This window comes from Heterodontus francisci, chromosome 36 (genome assembly GCF_036365525.1).
Source record: "Heterodontus francisci isolate sHetFra1 chromosome 36, sHetFra1.hap1, whole genome shotgun sequence".
In the NCBI taxonomy this organism is placed as follows: domain Eukaryota; kingdom Metazoa; phylum Chordata; class Chondrichthyes; order Heterodontiformes; family Heterodontidae; genus Heterodontus; species Heterodontus francisci.
The window spans coordinates 34,236,650-34,256,873 of NC_090406.1; the positions used below are offsets into that span (position 1 = coordinate 34,236,650).

The following is a 20,224-nucleotide window of genomic DNA, read 5'->3' on the forward strand; positions in this document are numbered from 1 at the left end:
GGAAAGGCCGGCAGCAATCGCTGGTAAAATATCTGTGGAGGCGGGCGAGGGCCCTTATGTTGCCGCTAACTGGCCACTTAAGGGCCTTGATTGGCCTCGGGCGGGTGGGCCATTATCCGTCCCCCTGCTCGACCGCCGTAAAGTTGGCCAGGGGTGAGAAGGCCTCCCAGAGCCTCCTGCTCAATTTTACACCGCCCCCCACACCACCATCCGACCCGCTGGGGCGGCATAATGTTCAGCCCTACACGTTAACTCTGCTTCTCTTTCCACAGATGCTGCCAGACCTGCTGAGTGAATCCAGCATTTCTTGTTTTTGTTTCAGCCCTACATGTCTAGTCAGTGCAGTCAACAAAGACTGTTGAACTACAAAATCAAAATAATGGAATACAAAGCCGAAGAAGTTGTGGTTAGACTATATCATGTTCTGGTCAAATCACACTTTGAGCACTGCATCCTGTTCTAGTCACTGAAATACAAGAGAGACATTCAAGAGCCGAGAAGCTGATTCCTAATATCACAGTTCTTTGTTCTGTGGAAAGTCTAGAGAAACTGGAAAGGGGGTATCTGAAAGGTGATATAGAAATTAAGGCAATCGATAAGTAATAAGCAGAATTTCTTTATTAAACAGTAAGAGTAGGACAAGGGGGATATAGATTCAAATTAGTAAATGGTACATTTATAAGTGATGTCAGGAAATTCTCCCTTTCACAAAGAAGGCTCATTTTTATGGAATAAAATTACAGAAGAATAGTGGAAGAAGTGGAATCTTCTAAGAATTGATTGGATTACTTGGGGATGTTACAATCCTTCTGGATGGATGAAGTAAGATGGGCCAAATGGCTTTCCTCATCTGTAATTATCTTATGAATTTTTATGAATTCTTATGAATGTGATATATACAGTTGTATTGCTATTCAGTTAGATTTTTGTTCTGTGCCTTGATCCTAGGAAAGATACATGATGGATTATTGGGACACCTGCCTGTCCTTATGATTCCCCACATCATCTGAGAACCATGGCAGCTGTCAATTGAATGTCAGACACATAGTTCTATTAAATAATCCTATTTTATTAAGGCTTTTTAAATTGCCTATTGAACGCTGTCTCCTAATAGCATCCTTTTGTCTGCTTTGGCTGCAGGATAAAGAAGCGGCAGGAAATAGCATTGAATGCCCAATAGCTCAATATCCCACAGCCAGTTAGGCTGCAAAAGGAAAGACTGGAGACACATAAATTAGCAGGTCTACTGAAGGTCACATGTGAAGCAGAGGTAGGCTGTGAACAGCTCCTAGTCTGTATTATTAGTACCTCTATTATCAATCACGGACATGGTTTGCTTAAAGGACTGAAATTATACACAGACCAGGAATATACCAAGATCAGTCCTTGCTCTGTGTTTAGTTAGTTGATTCCTGTTGGCACCATTAGGAGAGCTACAATCGGCCACAGTGTTCCTGGGATAGAGAAGGATTTCCAGGGTTTCCACTCCTGTTGGTTACAGAGAAGCTCTGATGGAATGCTAGCTGAGGATAGGATTGAACAGGACTGCAATATCCCCTCCATGGTAAAATACCCTACTGACACTCACTGACTGGCTCATATGCAACAAAAAGCCATTTTGATGAGGTGCTGGCTACTCATAGAATTGTACCCAAGTAAGGGAGTCAATGTCTGCAACATAGAAAGACAAGAAACTGAAAGAAAAATAAAAGGACTGAAATTCAAAGAAGAAATCCCAGAGCATTATAAGCACCCAAATATTTTCAGCAAGGGAGACACAGCTTGAGGTTAACTGTTGTACAAAGTTTGCCGAGAAAATGGAATGGATAAAATTCATTGTGAAATATGAACTTAATATTGTATTATTTTAACTTCTTGATTTAAATGAAACTTCACAACTGCCCCCACAAAAGTTCTCTGCTGAATGCACTGGATTGTGCTCAGGTGCAGTGCCAGGGGCTGTGATCGACTTCTGCTATCTTTGAAGGCCCTGATAAAATATAATAATTGGGACTGTAGATTTTCCTGCTTCCTCTGTGGAAGGGCCTTACTTCCACTTGGTTACACCCACAGTGGGAAACAGGAGTCTACCCTGTGTGAGGAGATCACACCCATGTCCCATCACTTCAGGTGCAGCTTTGCTGACCGTGATCTTTTAGCAAGGATTGGCTGAACTGTGTCCCTCAGCACACAGCTGGTGTATAATACAATTCTAGAATGTAGGCTACGAGAGGCATTTGCCTTGGTCAAGGAAGAGAGGTTGAACAGGGACAAGCAAATTCATTTGGCTTGACACCATAAGGGGTATTTACTGTTAGCAGCTTTGTTTATTTTGTATTAAAGTTCATTGAGCCAAAAATTTATTTAGTTGGATTGGATGGTGCTGTGACTCTATCCTTCGATCTCTTGTTTCATATTCCTGGAACTACTAAGCCAAGATAAACTACAACCACTGAACAGCAGCCAAATCTAATTGTTCTAAATTTACTGTATTTTCAATATTGAATGGTCATGCCCATAGGGATCTTGCTCCTTTGGGACCAGAGTCATTTAAATTAATTCTTTGTTGTCTCCATTGAGAATCTACAAAGATTGCTGGTCAAGAAATGATCGACTATGCTTCATATTTAAATAAATGAAGAAATAACATCAGGATGTTTCTCAGTGAAAAAAAACTGCAAACTTTTAAAAATGACTTCAGTTTGGTGGCACAATTTTGCTTTTCTACAGGATTTGTCTCATCCCCTCTCTGAAAGCATTGATTCTTGCTGGGGTACGTTTCCACAGGTGTCAGCTGCCCTCTGATATTTTGCACAGATGATCATTTGGCCATAGAGTTCTTCACAGCTGAGCCCAAATCTGTTCTCACCTGATGTCCAGACACATACCAGCAGGGGTCTTTGGAGTGGAAACACTGGCTGAATTATTTTCCCTCCCTTGTCCAGGGGTGTGAGGTTAATTTTATATCTGAAATTAATTGCTATTGAAAGCAACCTCTTTGGTGTTTCCCTGTGTTGAGCAACAAGGGACTAATAGAGAATATAGCAGTTTTTCTAAGATTTGCCATTGGAAGTGAAAAATTACAAGCTGTGTTTGGAAATTATTTAGTGTAGAACAATGTCATTTACCAAGACTGCCTACTTCCACAATGGATTTGGTTTCACAATGTAAGTGGTCATTTGATTTGGTCTCACTGTGTAAGTTTTTAAAAATTCTTTTATGATATATCGCTGGTGCCCATCCCTGATTGTCTTTGACAACTGAGTGGATTGCTAGGCCATTTCAGAGGGTAGTTAACAGTCAACCACATTGCTGTGGGTCTGGAGTCACATGTAGGCCAGACCAGGTAAGGACAGCAGATTTCCTTCCCTAAAGGACATTCGTGAACCAGATAGGGTGTTACGACAATTGATGGCACTATTACTGAGTCTAGCTTTCAATTCCAGATTTTTATTAAGTAACTGAATTTAAATTCCACCAGTTGCCATGGTGGGATTTGAACCTGTGTCCTCAGGGCATTAGCCTGGGCCTCTATATTAATAGTTCAGTGACATTGCCACCAGGCCACCATCTCCCCCCAAATATCCGTGGATTTGGTGTCACAGTGTAAGTGGTCCCTGGATTCGGTCAGCGAGAGGAAGTTCGCTGTCAACATTGTCTCATTTTGATCCTTTTCCCTCAACCAGTTTTTAATCTTTTCCTCAATGCTTTTTTCAGCTTTTGTGTTTTGCTCCTTTTAATGGTTGTGGAGGAGAGGGAGAGGGGACGGTGAAGGTGAAGCTGGAACTCTCCCCATACATACCCCTCCGCTTTTCCATTTCCCTGCTTCACCCTTTCCATTATCACATTTTTCTAATGTAAAAGGGTATTTAGCTGCAGTGAAAGTGGTCCCTGGAATTGGTCTCACAATGTAAGTGGTCCCTAGATTTGGTGTCACAGTCTAAGTGGTTCCTGGATTTGATTTCACAGAGGGTGGCTGAAGAATGGGCATGAGCAGGGTGTTCAAACCGAATGGCAAAAGTGCGAGCAGGTGAAGAGTGCGGGAGAAAGTGAAGCTGTGATTGGAGAATCTGCAGGAGGGGCGGGGTTTGTGTACCCAGTATGCAGAGGCCTACAAAGGCCTCAAAGTCTTGGGCTAGATTCCGGCTTTGGAAAGGCCACTGTCAACGTTTCAGGGGGCAGACCTGTCAGCTAATCCGTCTCTGTGGGCCAGGTGACAGAGACTTGCATTGGTGTGCTCCTGTATTAGATATATATATATATATATATATATATAATCTTGTTTAAAGTATAATAAAAACACATGTTTTCTTTAGTTATTACTTGGAGTCCTATGAATATTACAACCGTTCATATACCAAAGGAACAAGTAATATTACATGGTGGCAACGGTTGGTATTTATTTTCCTGAAGACCACCAAATATTACATCGTGGCAACATTTGATTTGTTTCTGAAGAACACACTAAGAGAGAACAAGGCACAGCAGGTTGCTTACCAGGAGTGCAGCTGGCAGGAGACCTAGAACAGTGCAGCAAGCTAGGACTGCAGACAAGACCCCGGGAAGTGTTGAAACTCTGTGAGTACAGCAGGCAGTTTGCCAGGAGATTGGAGCTTTCTGGCAGTGGGTCAAAAAATCTGAGAAGAAGTAGTACAGCCAAAACTGCTTTAATTTTCCTTTTTCTGCTTCATGGGCAGGACGTAAGCCAAAAAGAATGGAAGAGCTCAACCGTGCCACTGGAAGTCCAGCACAAAGTAAAAGGGTGGCTGTGGCAGCTGCCAGTACTGCAAGCTGCAGCTCTGCAGAAGAAAAATTGTTCTCCCAGTTTAAAAAAATTTGAACAAGCTGTGTAAATGAAGAAAACTCCTCTCTTGATTTAAAAAATAAACCAGCTACATAAACAAAGAAAGCTGTAGTCTCTCACTCAGGGGTAGGCCTGCAAAAATGAACCTGTCTGAAAAAGGAAACAGAAAGCTGTACCTGTGAAACAGAAGACCTGTAAAGCAGAGAGCCTGTGAAAGAAGTGTGCCTGTGAAAAAGAAAACCTGCAAAAACGCCTTTATTTAAGAAACAGTAGGATCATCCAAAAATGACTTTCAGGTATCCAGTTATGGATTGGAATGCGTCGGACACAACATCTGAATTTAAACTGTTTTGACAGTGGATGCAACTGTATAACTGGATCATGAAGTGAGCGAACCAGCGAAACAAGCTGTAAAGATCAAGATCGCACTGGGAAGCAAGGGCCTGCAATGGATCGATACATCAGGATTGTCAGCTGAGGATCAGATGGACCCAACAAGCTATAGACATTCCTGGAGGAGCAACTCAAGGTTAAGGTAAATTTCTGATTACACAGGCTTGAACTTATGACCTGTTAGCAAAGGCAATGAGTCCATTGACCAATTTGTTGCAAGATGCTGAGACAAAGCTCAAGAATGCGACTTCACAGATATTGAATTGTTGGAATAGGTTATAGAGCTAGTAATTGCATCTACTCCATGACAGACCTTTCAAAAAGACTTGCTAGAAAAGAAGAAAGGACACCATAGGTGCACTACTTAATGATGGAAGGAAATTTGAATACATCATGGCTGAGCGCCAACAGTTACAAGCTTTGGGAATGGCTACAACAATTGGTAAGGTAACCGAGGCTCAGAAGTCTGCTATGTCTTGTGGTAAATGTGGCCTGACTCACCCAATTCACAGTTGTCCGGCATACCAGGACCAGTACAAAGTTTGTGGCAAGCTAGGACATTGAGCAAGGCAATGCAGAAGGCTGAGCTCAGATACTGCACACAGGAATGGTGGCAGATCACATGCAGAGAGAACGTCTGCAAGACAGGACAGAAAACACAACAAAAGGTATGCCAACACACAACAAAAGCACAAGCAGGTACATCAGGTCAGCAGAGAGACAGATTGTCAGGAGGGCACAGATGAAGCATTTGTGTGAACAGTGAGCAAGCATTTCACATAGTTTACGTGGATCAACATGCCAATGCTATCACGCAATCTGAGGCATTCGCCATGATTGGGATTACATGTACTCAGAAGAGTGACAAGCATAAGCTAAGAGTGAAAATTAACACTGGAGCAAATGCAAATATTCTGCCCATCCATATACTGAAGGACATGTACTTAAAGAAATGGGAATCTATGTACGACCCACCATGGCTAGGCTGACTGCCTACAGTGGTTCTCCAATCATGCATTGGAACGATACAGTGCAGCTATGGGAACCATAGAACCATATAAGGAGGCCATTCAGCCCATCATGTCTGCGCTGGCCGAAAAAACTAGCCACCCAAACTCTGAATAGCTACCACGAATGTATTATATTGTAGACACAACTGGACCAGCTGTTGCAGGACTTCCAGTATGCCGAGGTCTGCGAATTGTCACAACATATGAAGTCAGTAACGCACTGACAATGGTACAAAATATCCAGGTCGTATGTATCAGGTTGGTCCATGTAAAGGATGACACAAATACTGGGAGTCTTGACACCAAGAGGCAATATGACTGGGAGTTTCTCTTTGGGCTTCAGTTCATTGCATCTAGTACCCAGAGGCTAGAGGGATTGCCAGTGATTGGTGAAGTTGTGAGTCATCAGTTTTCTAAGCTTTCTAAACAAGGTGTTACAGTTAAGTCAGCAGGGGTCGAAGGGCTTCCCTCTTTTCCCTCTGATTGTTTGAACACAACAGGTTTAATTCTTTTTTAAAGTGGATATACTGGCTAATTCATTAGGTATTTGTTTACTTACTTGCTATGAGCTTAACAAGAACCAATCGCACAAGTTTTCTTGAGTTTAACAAAAAAAGTGGCTAACTTTATTGTACCTAAACTGAACTAATGAAAATAATAATCTACGTGCCAACTTTCACTCACTCACACACTAGATGTTTACACACACACAAATAGGTTACAGAGTGGGGAAAGGTAGATTGGTTGAATTAGAGTCCATAAGAAAAAAAAGGTATACAGTCTGTGGCATTTAATGATTCGGCTGGCTTCTAGCTGAATTTGATGGCCCTGAGGCTTTTAGTTTGAAGAGGTAAATGACTGGTTTAGTGGGTCTCTTGGAAACAGCAATGTGGATGATTTCCTCTAACTGGGTTTCTGGTTGTAGCCGGAGTATGCAAAGGTGGTCAGTCAACAGACAGGATTTGAAAGATTTCAAGCTGGGTTGGAGAGAGAGAGAGAGACCCCCATTTGGGTCTGCATGTGTCAGAGTCCAGTTTCTCCTCCTCTGCTGCAGAGAAAACACTAGTTTAAAACCATAGATGGGGAGGGGCTTGTCACATGACAGTCACTAACTGATTCAAAACATAGAGGTTAGCAGTATTTCTCTCTTGCTAAAAAAAAAATAAGCAGTTCCCTTAAACATCCTGGGTTTTTGTTCTTGCTGGGAAATGCAACCATTTGTCTCCCTCCTCACAGTACTCTGCAATGTAGGACACAGTGTTGCAGATTAGGTGATCATCTTAAACTGCCAGCAAAGTCACCCTTGTAGCTTTTCTTTTATAAATGTCTTTTAAAAAAAAAAAAATTCAGATCTCCAGTCAGTAGATTAAAGAAAATTATCATTCAACAAAGCACAGTGGTGTAACAAAGGGAAGATGAAGGCATCATATGACAGGCAAGCAGGACCAGAATTAGCTTGATTGCGAGTATGACAAAACATCAATGTCCTCAATCGTGCATCTGAAACTCGATATCCTGCACAGGTTGCTAGGATATGTGACCAACCCAGATCGTACGAGGTCCAGAAACCTAATAGCGTGATTCTCAGACAGAAGCAAAGTCAACTCCGAGAGCTGCATGACAACACTATATGTGACAACCATGTGGCATCGCGGACACTTTCAAAATCTGAAGATGAACGTATGGAGGCTACAAGCACAGAGAAAGAACATGCTAACCAGAATTCCGAGTCACCACAGTCTCAGAGGAGTCATCAAGACAAGCTCAGCTCTGGGGACAGGTTTACAATAACAAGAATGGGACAAATAAGGAAACCTCCTCTATGTTTTAGAGAGTATTAAACTTGCTTACTTGTAAATAATGTTTTGTTTTAATCATGTACAGTTAGTCTGAACCTCAATATCATTGCATATTGTACATATGTTTTTTATCTTTGGAAAAAAGGAGAATGTTGTGGGATGTGGGACCACCTTAAGAGGCTGTAAGTGAAGATCATTGGAGGAAGTGATGTCATGTCACATGACCAGACAGTTGTGCTAGTGTGGCCTGACAGAGTGAGTAGTGTTTTGGTGCGATCCTGCAGTAGCTATATATAAGGGCGGCACAGTGGCGAGCACTGCAGCCTCACAGCTCCAGTGACCCGGGTTCAATTCTGTGGGTGGGTTTCCTCCCACATGCCAAAGACTTGCAGGTTGATAGGTTAATTGGCCATTATAAATTGCCCCTAATATAGGTAGGTGGTAGGGAAATATAGGGACATGTGGGGATGTGGTAGGGATATGGGATTAGTGTAGGATTAGTATAAGTGGGTGATTGATGGTCGGCACAGACTCGGTGGGCCAAAGGGCCTGTTTCAGTGCTGTATCTCTAAACTAAATATATATATTTATGTGTTCTAGTTTAAAGTATAATAAAAAACCCACATTTTCTTTGGATATTACTTGGAGTCCTGTGAATCTTACAATAGTTCACATATCAAAAGGAACAAGCAATAGGACATCAACCGAGGTTCTGCCAAAATTACCAATAAAAACTCTTGTTTCATCTTGTCATCCCAATCTGCTGCCCTCAGTCAGCAGTAACATTGAAGGGGAACTTTCTCTCACACCTACTCACTCCAGTGGGTGCAGGGGTTTAGGGCCTGGTTCAGGTCATAATCCACTGTTAGTTTGTCTCTGACCTAACGGTTGTTCAAAAATAAAATTACATCTAATTTAAATTATTCAAGTTATCAAACAAAGGGTTAATATATGATTGGGGTTTTAAATCATCTGGTTAATAAATAGGCCTAACACTGTATATATTAGAGGTAGTTTTCTCATTTAAAAATATTACTCTAAGTATCAAAAGCAACGTGAGATACTTTCACACTCGTGAAAGAACTTGTTGAATGCTAAACACTGATGTATTATCTCAAGATTGCTTCCGGAACTGCCTGCAACCTTAAGTTAATCAGGCCCTAAACAGCACTGCATTGAATTCTACCAAACTAAATAGCAACATCGCTTAACTCTGACACGTGTGCATATTAAGGAAGGCTTTTTTGAGACCTCCTTCAGCCTGTTCGCACAACACAAAAGCTCATCCTTCACTTTTCACCTCTAGTTTCCAACCTCTCTCAGTGCAGCACTTCCTCAATATGGTACTGGAGATTATGCGTCTTCTAGTCACATTAATTAAGGAGAACAAAAATTATAATAATTACATATGTTTAATTGTATAACTAATGTTATACAGAAATAAACTTTTGTTCTGTTACGGGGGCGGGGGCGTGAAATTTTTATCACACGGGGGGCTCTGAAGCAAAAAGTTTGAGAACGTCTGCACTAGGTCATCGTGGGAGCTTGAAAGTGAAATTAACAGACATTTAAGCAAATAGTTTGGGAGTCTATCTCCTCCTTGCGCTTTTGGAAAGTGTTTTCTAGCCAAAAAAGAGAAGTTTCAATTACTAAATCCTGGGTTCGTGGGAACAAACTTGTCATCCCAGCACCGGAGAACAATGTGATCAACAGGAATTCCAGGGCGGGGAAGAATGCGCAGCTTTTAACCCATCAGGTTACAGATAAAGCGCTCTTTTACAAAGAATGGTTGCTGTCTGATATTAAGCATAATTTTAAATAAATTCACATTGTATAGGCTATCTACGGCCAGAATTTATTTGTGATAGCAGAAAGCCAGCAGATTTCCTACGGCACAATCGATAGGGATCTGTAGCTTTATAATGACAAAAGTGTTTAAAACAAGTGTTATATCACGTTTACACAAAATATTCTGCTTTAAGGAATAGTTCTGGATAACGGTGCATGTCCCTTTAAGGATAAGATCCACTTGCTGTAACAAATTGAGGTAAATTAGTGTTGAATTGCTGAGCAATGCCACAGGAGAGCCACGAGTATGTTGATTGGGCATTGACATATTTTGACTGTAAGGAGCTTTGTTGCGCTGTCAAAGAAAATAAGATGTTGCCTTCGACTGGATGTATGACCATTTTCAAACAAAACCTTAGCGCTAAGTTTCCGTTATTAGAATATGTTTTACAACAAACTCAAAGTTGGACGAACCCAATTGAAAACTATTTGCTGTGATATTATAGAGAGGCGGATTAACCGCTGAAACTTCAACCTATGAGCGGTGAGTTAACTTTACGTGAAAGGGAGAGTGAGGATGCACTGGCTTCCTTTAAACGGTGACAAGGAGAGTTGGGTGGTAGTTGCTAGAACAGTTTTGTGTTTGAAGGGTTAAAATATCTGAGCTCATCAGCCGTGAGCAAACTTGAGGCAAGACACACAAACTATTTTTTTTAAACTGTCTGCTCTCTCATCCACCGTGAAGGTGCATGAAGCAAAGAGACTTGCTGTAACTGAGAGATCAGAGTTACTTATGACTTTATTGTCCGACAGCGAAACAAAAAGTCAACAGAATGAGAGAATTCCTTACAATTTGTTTCTATTTCCTCTCGATTCGTGGGACGAGTTACGTGGATGGACAAGAGGAACCGAATGGATTGTGGAGGCAGAAGATCCGGTGGGAAAATAACGGGCATATGTATAGTTTATTTAACAGCGGGACGGCTTACCGCCCCCCTGCCCACCGCAGTCGGCAGCAGCAGAGTATCTACCTGAGCAGTGACGGGGAAAGCAGACAGCGAGGCAGTGGGACCGCCGGCAGGTCTGGGGTCAATCCTGCCTCCTTTGGGATGAGTCCTCAGTTACCCCGGCAATCCCAACACCCCGGGAGGACAGCAGCAGCCCGGCAGTTTCCTGGACCCCGGGGTGTTAATTTCACGCGGGGGGTTCCCCGGGCGGGCGGTCGGACAGTGGCCTCTGAGGGAGGGAATCTCCCGCCGCGGGGAGGCGTCTCTCTCCTACCTGAGGGTAATCCCCGTGCCCAGGTATCCCCCAGCTCCCCGGGGCCGGAGGACCCAGTCGCCGGCAATTCGGTTGAAATGCAGGGGGATGATCCACGGAATCCCTTTAAGAACCGGAACAGCGTGTTTTATAATGTCTATTCCTCATCTTCGCGGTCATCCCGGCCTGTGGTCCACAGGAGAATAGGACTTGGAACCAGGTACTTTCAAAACGGTAAGTCTACTTCATACTGGTATGGTTGTTCTAGTTGGGATGCGAATGCACCCTATTACACGGGGTGAAGGGATTTAATCACACTGAACAAGAGACGGACAAGGTCAACCCCACCCCATAGCGCCTCTCCTTTCTCCACCTCTGAAAGGCACGACTTTGGTCGTCTCTTTAATTATTTATTTTCAGTATTTAGAACTGAACAGAAGGGAGAAAGTTTTGATGAAAGGACACGACTGAAACGTTAACTCTGTTTCTCTCTCCACAGATGCTGTATTTCCAGCACTTTCTGTCTTTATTTCAGATTTGCAGTATCTGCAGTATTTTGCTCTTGTAGGAGGGAGAAGGCCCCTCTCCCATTCCCAACATCTGGGGAATGGGAGGGGGTGTTTTTTTCATTTTTCAATATTTATCTGTGCAGAAAGAGAACAAGGTCCTATCCCAAGGGAACAGCAGGGAGGATAGGTTTTTGGATCCCACTCCTCTACGCACTGAATCTTGCTGGGCTAAAACTCCACATGCTAGTTTTGCCCAAGGCTCCATTCTTCATGTGTGAGCCTGACAGAAAGTGTCGGTCAGTATCCAACTTTAATGGACAAGGAAATTTGATGGTATGTGCAATAGGTGGCCGATCCACAACCTGTGCCCACCCCCCAGTGAAAAATACCCTCTCTCTCTCCCAGTAACTGCTGGTGGAGTACTGAATAGCAATTAAGAGTGGGGGTCCTGGTTGATTTTTTTTGGGTCTTTTTTTTATTCTTTCTCTGACACCATTTGTAGTCCAGCTTGCACCCTGGATGAGAATAGCTTCCTGAGCACTGAGCGGGAATTGAATGTTTCCTGGCCTGTATAGTTTGGGCACCATGCCAGGCAATACATTTGGGAACTGAGCCAGTAGGCAGTGTTTATACAGTTTTAAGATGAGTACTTACTTTTTGAAATACAATGTGTTAGGAAACCCTTCACTTTTCATGTGATGCAAACTGATATCCAATTCGCCCTTGCAGGCAATTACATTTGTGTGTGCTAGTAATCAGAACTAAGCAAAGAATGTTTGGGAAATTAGCTTGTCCCTCCATCACCTTGATTTGAACTGTTTCCTACAATAAACACAAGTGTGTTATGTCTGAAATAAAAAAACAAAATGCTGGAAACATTCAGGTCGGGCAACATCCGTGGAGAGAGAAACAGTTAACTTTTCAAGTGGATGACCTTTCGCCAGAAGACTGGTTATTTCTATTTGAGCATCCCTCCAAAATATTGAGCTGATCATAATCTCTCATGACTATGGGAGAAATGCAGTCCCTGGTGTGATGCTGAATCTCACAATGAGCATAGTTCCAGGTTCAATCCTTAGTCTGTGCTGTTCCTTGCAGTGGGAGTAGAAGGGCACAAGTGATCTCATAATATATTGGTCAGAAAGGCTAAAAATAAATCAAATTGAGGGTTTCTGCTCTCAATCCCTGTCCAATTTCATCACCTGGCACTCTCATATAGTGACAGTCGAGGACAGGGATCTGACTTGGCTGTGAAGGCTGCAATGTTTAAACTGACAACCAACACAGTCTCGCATCTGACAAATAGCCACTTGTGAAACAACACTCCAGCATGAGGCAACCCCTTCAAGGGGGGAATAATAAGGCAAGGAAATCAGAGGGAGAAAAAAATAAAGATTTGATTCAGTTTAATTGGTGATTGAAAGCTACATGCCTCAATATACTCAGGATTGTGTGCATGATTGACAGAAGGGTGTTACTGGGCTATTTTCCATCTTTGGTACTGTATATAACCCACATATATACCTGGCACAGGGAAGACCGTCACTTTCCTTTCTTCCGTTAGCTTGCTGGGCCAAACTTCTTCTAAGGTTACCCCCTGCACTAGCCTTGAACTCGCATCTTTCTCTAGTTTCTCTCTCTTATTCCCTCTCTGAACTCTTCCTGTCCATAAGAACCACCTTCTGCTCCCTCGAACCTATTTCCACAAAACTGCTGACCACCCAGCTTCCCTTCCTGGACGCCATGTTGGCTGATATTGTTAACTGTTCTCTCTTCAGGTACTGTCCTCTCTCCTTCAAATCTGCTGTCATCACCTCTGTCCTCAAAGCAACTTTTGACCCCTCCGTCTTTGCAAACTACCACCCCATCTCTAACCTCTTTCCTCTCCAAAGTCCTTGAATGTGCTGTTGCCTCCAAAATTCATGCCTATCTTTCCCAGAACTCCATATTTGAATCCCTTCCATCAGGTTTCTGCCCTACCAAAGTACCAAAACTGTTCTTAAAGTCAGAAATTACACCCTCTGTGATTGTGACAGTGGTAAACTATCCCTCCTTGTCCTTCAGGACTTGTCTGCAGCTGTTGACATAGTTGACCACACCATCATCCTTGAATGCCTCTCCCCTCTCCACCATCAATGAGGTGAGTGAGACTGCACTCACCTGGTTCCATTCTAATCTAACCTTCCAAAGAAGGGTCACTGACCCGAAACGTTAACTCTGCTTCTCTTTCCACAGATGCTGCCAGACCTGCTGAGTGATTCCAGCATTTCTTGTTTTTGTTCCATTCTAATCTATCCAGTTGTAGTCAGATAATTACCTGCAATGCCTTCTCTTCCTATTCCCAAACCATTACCTCTGGTTTCCCCCAAGAATCTATCCTTGGCCTTCTCCTATTTCTCATCTACATGCTGCCCCTTGGCGACATCATCTGAAAACAACGTTCGTTTTCACGTGCGCTGACCTAGCTCTACCTCACCACGCATCCACATAATCAGTAAGACCGCCTACTTTCACCTCTGTAGCATCACCTGACTTCAGCCCTGCCTCAACTTACCTGCTGCTGAAACCCTGCTCCATGCCTTTATTACCTCTGGACTTGACTATTCCAATGCATCCCCTGGTCGGCCTCCCACCTCTCACCCTACATGATCTTAAGGTCGTCCAAAACTTTGCTGCCCTTATCCTAACTTGTACCAAGTCCATGGCACCTATCACCCTGTGCTTGCTGACCTAAACTGGCTCCCAGGTGAGCAATGCCTTGATTTTAAAATTCTCATCCTTGTTTTCAAATCTCTTCATGACCTTGCACTCCCAATCTTTGTAACCTCCTCTGAGATATCTACTCTCCTCCAATTCTAGCCCCTTGCACATTCCTGATTTTAATTGCTCCACCATTGGGAGCCATGCATTTAGCTGGTGAGGCCCTGAGCTTTAAAATTTGGTCCCTAAACCTCTCCACCTCTCTGTCTCTCCTCCTTTAGGATGCTTCTTAAGATTAACCTCTTTGACCAAGCTTTGTCATCTGACCTAATATCTCCTTATGTGGCTCAGTGTCAAATTTTATTTGATAACACTCCTGCAATTGGGTCATTTTACTACATTAAAGGCACTATATAAAATCAAGTTGTAGTGTGCTATGTTATGTACAATGGGTTCTTTTCTCCATGGAATATAATGGGCTGGAGATGGCCAAGTCAATTTACATGTAACATTAACGACTGTATTTGTCACTGGTATTGGGTCAGGGAACAACTCACTTATATCAGCATAACCATATGGATTTCATGCTGAATGTTTAATCAGCTTCTAAATTACTGTCATTCATGTGAGTAGATTATTACTGAGTACAGTTGGCTCCACCACTGACAGCCCCAGCTCCACTAATATAGTGCACGATAGCAATCTGAATGAATCATAGTCATACAGCACAGAAGGAGGTATCTCACAACCAGTGGATTATTCAATTTGTATGAAACAAGGTCCAACAAACAGAAAAAATGAATGACAAGTTAATCTCTTTTTGGTGCTATTGGTTGGGTAAGAGAGGAATGTGGATCAGGAGATTCTAAGAACTCTCTGATCATCTTCAAACATTGCCCTGGGTTACACGGATAATGTTCCACATGTAGGAAACTTTGATGTTTTTTAATGTAGGTTTTATAACAATTGCCTCTAAGCAGAACTGTAATTTGCCCCTTTTTGGATTCGAAAGCCAATTGTTTTTCAGTGGTGTATTTAGAAATTGCTCAACTGAAAACTGGGGTACCAAAGTCATAATTCTTAGCCAGTTGTCCATTTCCCCTTTTACTTCAGTGTCCCATAATATAGATGCTTTAGCTGTTCGGTTTTGATAAAACTAAAACAAAACAAAACAAAACTTCTGAAGTTGAGCCACACCCCCTACCCCTGACCCCTTTCCTATCCTTTCATCTATTTGGCTTGGAACTAGACATAAGGTGGCATCCCTACATCCCAGGCATATCTGTTTGCTAACGGAAGGCAGAAGAAATGTATATTTTTGTCCATGGTTTAACTGAGAAGCGGTAACTTGCATTAGCTATTGGTCTTGTCTTTTAGTGGTTCTGTTGCCACACATTCCAGCTGGGGGTGAGATTTACAAAACCTCAAGAAGATGCTAATGTCTCAGATGATGTATCTGGTACTCAATTATCTTGAAGTACTGCAGATTAAGAAACTTCAGTGCAAATATGCTTACATTTATTTTTCAGGGCTTCCTGACTTAGTTCCTGATCCGTATTATATTCAAGCTTCCATGTATATCCAAAGGATGCATATGTATGCACTGAGGTGTGCAGCTGAGGAGAACTGCCTCTCAAGGTATTAACCACCATTATGGTAATGAACTGATAGATCTGGTGATCAAAATGACAATTGGAGACTTTGTATAACTCCCATTCAGGTCCAATTGGGAGAGTTCACTGTTCCTTCGAAATTGAGTTCAGACATTTTACCTGAATTGGTAGTTTAAATATAACTCCGACTTATGATATAATATTGTTATAGTACATAGGGATCAAATGCAATATAATTTTTAAATTTAAATCGTCTTAATTTCTCCCTCTCTAAAATATATTCTGTAACTTGCATGTTCTTATGTCAGAAAAATATTTTTTCGCATAATTTCCCACCACTGATATCATCGGTCCACTGTGACGTTGGGGATGGAGGTTAAAGGTTATTACACATGAAAGTTGATGTATAAAAAGGAAACTTTTTTGTCTTAACTGTAGTATAGTTATTGAGGAGATGTGTTTTAGATTTGTTTTACAAAAATGCAAGTCTTTCGTCTGTAGGCATTTTCTTCTTGGCTTGAAGCTTGTAATTCGCCTCCACATCTTATTGTCAGGGAGATGACTATTTTTTTTATAGATATTAGCTGAGGCAAGTCTCATCATGGAAAGATCAACTGGTTATTGGAACAGGAAAAGCCGTTGGGCCTCATTTGTCTGTCCTTCTCAACACTCCACTAACTCGCCTTCTCGCCATATCCCTTCTCCTTCCAGAAATGTATCTAACTGCCTCATAAACCACTTTATACTGTATTGGAATGGTCAGTGTGCTGGGTAGTGTAATTGCGCTAGTCTACTTGTGTTGCTGCAATGAAAATTAAACACAGGCAAAATAAAGATGTCACGAACGTTCAAAATGAGAAACTAACACTTCAGACCATGGAAATTTCTTTCTTCTTGGGTTGACCAGTTTTTTTTCTTTTATCCCATTCACTGACACTAAAGCAAACAATAATAGTGCAGTAATAAATCTATTGGAGTAGATTTTGACTTTACCTGATGGTGTGAAACAGGTGACAGCGAATTGGCAGTCCATTTTACATCTGCTCAGCTGCTGATTCACTGTCACCCATTTTCCATTATTGCGCAAAGTCAAAATCTGCCCATTGAACTTTATTGCAGAAATCCTAAATGCTAAATTAACACTAATATATGTATAATTTAAAAACTTGTGTATATGTCTGAACCCCTTGTCTTCCTTCATGCTCTCTCTATGTACATCTGTGCTCCTTCTCTTCCCTCTTTCTTGTTATAACATTAACCATCATGTTTTTCTTGAAGAAAATGACTTCTTAAAAACTTGACACCCTTCGTTCCCTCTGCCTGACTTTATTTCCTCTTTGCTGCCATCCCTGGAGAGGGAAAAGATTGAACAAAGTCATACCAGGCTCCTGTCTTACCTACCAGATTCAAAGAGGTATTGGAGGATGCCCAGAAACAAGAGACGTGGTCCAGGAAGGGACAAGAAAAAAGAGGAGAAACAATGTAGGCGGCATGCCAACAACATGAAGGAGGTCTGGCTCTTTAGCAGCTGTTGCATTTGAGGATCAGCAGTTGTGGGTTGGCGTGTGTGGTTGGCATTAAGTCTGCATAGTTGAGATTTTCTTTTGGCACCAACCAACATGGCTGAGTATTGAGAACTAAGATGGATAGCAACTACTTGCCTGATGGCCAAACCAAAGATAAGTTTTCTCTTCCAAAACCCTGCTGAAGGCAATGAAAGATGTTGGGCAACCTAACACTGAACACAAAATAAAGTGTGCTCCACAAAATAAAGTGTGCCCACATGCTGTGATGAAGCAATGCTTTTTTTTTTGAAGAAAATATGCTTCATCTCTATTGTTGATGTTGTGTTATAAAATATGCTTTCTTTTGCTGAACTTCACTGGGCTACGGATCCAGTCTCTTAATTTAATGTGAGAGTCAGCCGGTTATGCAATTGCAGAGGTGATCACAGCTGAGCTCGATCTGCCCTCACTTGACATCCCAAAAGGGCATTTTTGCCAGGGTCTGCTTAACTCATTCATTACCCATCCCAACCCAGGAATATTTCTCACTGCTACACTGACAAAATTCAGTTGATGGCAGAAATTGGGGGTTAAAGTTGTGGCTTTGCTGTTCTGTTTGTTTAGGTACTTTTTTGCCATTAACATATTTAAATTATACAATGAAAAGGTTCAGGCAAAAAGAATATAACATTGCTTTGGTATTTTTCTTTGTTCTAGCACTAGCACTCCAGTATTTTTAAAGGACCGTTATATTACTTAACGAAAGTATGTAAAAGGACAAGGAGGTGGGATTAGATAGCTCCTGAAGATCTAGTACCAGCATAGGCATAATAGGTCAAGTGCTCTCCCTACATAGTTACACAGGTCTCCTTCTGTGTTGTAGCTTCTATGAAATTAACATTTTTGAGTCAAACTCAATCACTTAACAGTATTAGTGATCCTGACCCTCTAAGAGGAACTTTGTCTTTTTTCTAACTTAAACAGAAAAGTGTGGTGACATTTCATTCAGTGCCACTGGTTACATAACTAAAATAATTCAGTGGAATGTAATGATGACCTGGCAACAGTAAGACCAGAAAAAAATGGCATGATGAAGAATATACGACTAAAAAAAATTAATGTCATTCAGATGTGAGACTTGGCCCAATTAGTTTAAAGTGGTCCAAATTTATTGAAGTAGGAAGTAGCACACAGTCTTAAATAGCCAGCTTCACTTGTGATACTATCTGAAATACAACAGTCCTAAAATATTTGCCTTTGAGAAACACAATTCCTAATTTTTTCTGCATCGTCTGCTCCAATAGTTTGCTTTGTTATTGAGAATTCTGGTTGATGGGCCAAAGACTTTAGTGTGAGACTTCAACAATCTTAAAAAGAGTAGGAGATAAGATGTGAACCAAGTAGGGCTGGTTTGATGCTGCAAAGCTTGGTTTTAAAAGCCTGTCGATTTGTGAAGAAAGAACTTGCATTTATATAGCATTTTTTTTTTTTACAACCTCTGGATGTTCCTGAAGTGCTTCACCGCCAGTGAAGTACTTTACGTGTAGCCACTGTTGTAATGTCGAGAAACACAGTAGCCAGTTAATGCACAGCCAGGAATCTCAAACAGCAATGAGATTAATGACTAATTAGTGTTTTAGTACTTTTGATTGAAAGATAACTGTTAGCTGAGACACAGAGAGAGCTCCTCCACTCTTCAAATAGAGATCTTTATGCCCACCTGAGAGGGTAGACAGGGCCTTGATTTAGCATCTCAATTGAAAAAAGGCACCTCGACTAATGAAGCACTCCCTCCATATTGCACTGGTATGTAAGCCTGGATTATGTACTAACATCCTGGAGTGAGGCTTGAAATTAAGACCTTCTGACTTGGAGGCAAAAGTGAGACCAAGTAGACCAAGGCTGACACTGAGGAATCTTCCATTCTTTATTGTAATTGCTCAGTGACCACTTTCCTACTCCTAGTTAGCTGCCTCTACAAGGTCCATTATCCAATGAACATATCCTATTTAAGCTGCCTGTTGTCACCAGAAATTAGGACCTCCTGTTCCATTCTCAAAAAAAACAATCCTCAGGCTATAGCTTTAGGTCAGTGCTATTCATAAAATGGGCTAGAAATTTTTTGCAGTTTCTTTTCCCCTTCAGCTAAGAACCCTCTGCAGCTTTACCCATCTCTATGCCTCCTGTTATAACCTCCATGGCTGTAGCATGATCCTGAATTCACTAATCCCTGTCTTTCTGTCCGGTGAGTAGTGAAGAAATGTTTTTGGAGGAAGGGTTTTAACAGCATCCACAAAGCACATAAGAAAGGCCTATTAAAATTCCTTAATCTTTAGTTTTTGTGGGGCTACCAGTCCCACAATAGATTTTTCCATTCCTGAGGAACAAGATCTAGCAGCTCAAAACTGGAGATCATTGCGGCACTGTGGGCCATCAGCAGCAGCAGAATTGCATTCAACCACAATCTGTAACCTCATGGCCCAACATATCCCTCACTCTACCATTACCATCAAGACAGGGGATCAACCTCCCACAACAGCGCTTCTGATATGTCTTTTTCCTCAACCGAGGATTTCCCCCCAGCCCCACCCCTCTTCCGCCCCCCCCCCCCCCCCACACTGTGGTTGACAAAGTCCTCAACCGTGTCCTGCCCATTTTCCGCACCTCTACCCTCACCCTTCCCCTCCCTCCCAGAACCGCGACAGGGCTCCCCTTGTCCTCACTTTCTGCCCCGTCAGCCTCCACATCTAAAGAATCATCCCCTGCCATTTCTGCCACATCCTGTGTGATGCCACCACCAAATGCATCTTCCCCTTCCTCCCCTGTCAGCATTCCAGAGGGAT

The 20,224-nt window shown here is 42.1% G+C and overlaps 1 protein-coding gene across 1 annotated transcript in view; it reads left to right on the forward strand.

Moving 5' to 3' along the window:
* The first annotated feature begins 10,405 nt into the window (after positions 1-10,405).
* Positions 10,406-20,224, forward strand: part of LOC137351742 (protein-lysine 6-oxidase-like) — a 42,773-nt gene continuing 32,954 nt past the window's right edge. Inside the window, exons 1-2 of the mRNA XM_068016528.1 lie at positions 10,406-11,288; positions 15,793-15,901. Of these exons, the coding sequence (XP_067872629.1) occupies positions 10,628-11,288; positions 15,793-15,901 (770 nt within the window). The 5' untranslated portion in view covers positions 10,406-10,627. The remainder of the gene's footprint in view (positions 11,289-15,792; positions 15,902-20,224) is intronic.